At 34.2% G+C, this 2,463-nt stretch overlaps 1 protein-coding gene across 1 annotated transcript; it reads left to right on the top strand.

Moving 5' to 3' along the window:
- Positions 1 to 324: 324 nt before the first annotated feature.
- On the top strand, positions 325 to 802 carry BDBG_17195 (uncharacterized protein; the record flags this gene model as incomplete). Its single annotated transcript, XM_031724973.1, has 1 exon — positions 325 to 802. Exon 1 carries the CDS (start codon positions 371 to 373, stop codon positions 800 to 802), a length of 432 nt encoding a protein of 143 aa, XP_031578774.1. The 5' UTR covers positions 325 to 370.
- Between the last annotated feature and the right edge of the window lie 1,661 nt (positions 803 to 2,463).

Below are 2,463 nucleotides of genomic sequence, written 5' to 3' on the forward strand. Positions count from 1 at the left end.
AATCTAGTGTTACTGTTCTCAATCTCTTGCAGAATCTAGTGAATATTGAGATATTAAAACTAGATTTAATATATCTCACTGTACAGGGATCAAAGGCTCAGTCAGATCTTGAAGTATACTGATTTTATAGTTATTGATGTGCTGTTGACTTGTTATTCACTGATTATGTATTGAATGCTGTTGTCAAGGTATCTTTTTGTATCATTCTGCCAGAGATGGGCCAGATTGAGAGGGGTAGTACAAGGGTGAGACTTGGTGTTGAAGTCTAGATACACTGGTGACAGACTGTGGAGATTGCACTTCAGAAGAGTCTGTTGATTATGTGCTTGATATTATCACCAAGGTATCTTTTTGTATTTTTCTGCCGGGGATGGGCCAGATTGGGAAGGGCGGTACGAGGGTGAGACTTGGTGTTGGTGTTTTGGAACATCAAAGATGGACAGGGTTTTCGCGGAGGTCGCTCCTCGGATATCTCCACAACTACAGGTCGGGGATCTTCCAAAATCGAGAAGATTGGTGCATATGGCTAGGTCACTTCACCTTACAATTTGTATGGCACTCTGGCCCGGGGTTGTGGTGTGGTAGGGGAGAACGGGGGATAATCCCACACAGGAGTTTTGAACAACGTCCGGTTCACGTTTGGCTGGATAACTCCACCACCACACAGGGTATGCGGTCGGCGATGGGGTCAGAATGCTCGTATGATCGAGGGCTTTTCGATGGATCTATCGGCGTGTTCTTATTCGAAAAATCGAGCGAGTTTGTGGTGGAGCGGTCGATGGATTGGCGGATACTGATTTGATCATTATGAATCTGACTATTTCTAAGTCTTTTTAAAGCAGCTTGACTATCAGAGAATATTCATATCTCTTTCAAACTATTTCCTCTTTTGTGAGATTTTATTTCAATGAGTTTGAAAGCTTTCACTATTACAAATAGTTCAGCATCAAAGACTTCAGATTCACAGCCTAAATTTCAGAAATCTGAGATAAAATTAATATTATCTTCAGTATAAGCAATGCCTGTGCCTAATCTATTCAAATTCTCATTTTTTGAGTCATCTGAGTAAATCAGAATAGAGTCTTTTATATTGATTATAGAGATCTTCTTCAAATGCTGTTCATATTCTCTCTCTTTTGATAGTTCACTTATTTGTAAGTCTATGAGAGATTCCTGCTTTTCTCTCCAGAGAGATATCTTCTCATGATCAATTTTCTCAACATTTAATGAAGAAAATTGATTTTTAATAAGTGAACATAGTCTATACAGTTGAGAGAGCATTTTCTTTAAAGCATTATTCTCATTTCAATCAAGAAATCTATTTCAATCCAGTTCATTTTCTGAGTTAACTGATGAAAATGAAGAAGAGACTCTTTCTCTGATTATATGATTTGAGCTTATCTTCATGACTCTCAGAGCATAGTTTATACAGGTCTTTTCAAATTGAATAGCAGGAGATGAAATTGAAGCTTCAATTTTTATTACTTTAATAGAAGATGATTTGAATGCTCTCAGAATTCTTCTCAGAGCTCTGTTTTATAAACTTTGAAAGAGTTCAGTGAAATTATCTTGATTGTTTCATCAAACTTGAACTTCATAATTAGCTACTGAGATAATACAGGCTATGTATAACTGTCTCATAGTCTGAAAGAATAGACCTCTCTCAGTATTTGATAGTCTGATTATACTATTCAGTAGTCTCTCTGTCTTGATGATTCTTTGTTGAATATGATATTTAAAATTCAACTTGGAGTTTAATCATACTTCTAGTCATTTGACATTCAAACTGGGTTTAATATCTTTATTCAAAAGAGTTAGACTTAGTTCTTTCTCATTAAATCTGGAAAAAAAGTGAATTAACTCAGTTTTATTCATATCAAATTGAATTAAATTGATATCTGCTCTAACAAACATTTTCTTTACTGCTTTCTCAATCACTTCTAAATTCTCTTTGATTGTCTTTGAACTGTAGAGTAGATCAATATCATCTACATAACTTGAAGATCTCACTATTTTCATCTCTCTATTCTGGAATAGATATGCAGTGTATATTGCAAATAAAACAGATGAGATTGAAGATTCTTATGATACTTCTATTTTTATCTCAGTTTTATCTTGTTTTCTTCCATCAAAGAATAGTTGTATAATTCTTTTAGACATGAAACAATTAACTCATTTTATTAGAGATAGTGACAGTTTTAATATCTTCAAAGTTTGAATCATCTTAGACTTTGAAACATGATCAAATGCATCTTTTATATCAATAAAAACTGCAGTTAAGACCAGGCCTTCATACTTTGCTACTTGAATATCATGAATAACTGAGAGAACAGTGTCAATTGCAGAACATTGTTTTCTACCTCTCATTTGTTCATTAAATAGAAGAGAATCACTAATAGAGCTTATAAAAGATAATCTAGTAGCTATTATCTTTTCTAGAATTTTTCCCAAACAGTTCAATAG

The sequence above is a fragment of the Blastomyces gilchristii genome (genome assembly GCF_000003855.2).
Source record: "Blastomyces gilchristii SLH14081 genomic scaffold supercont1.10, whole genome shotgun sequence".
NCBI lineage: Eukaryota > Fungi > Ascomycota > Eurotiomycetes > Onygenales > Ajellomycetaceae > Blastomyces > Blastomyces gilchristii.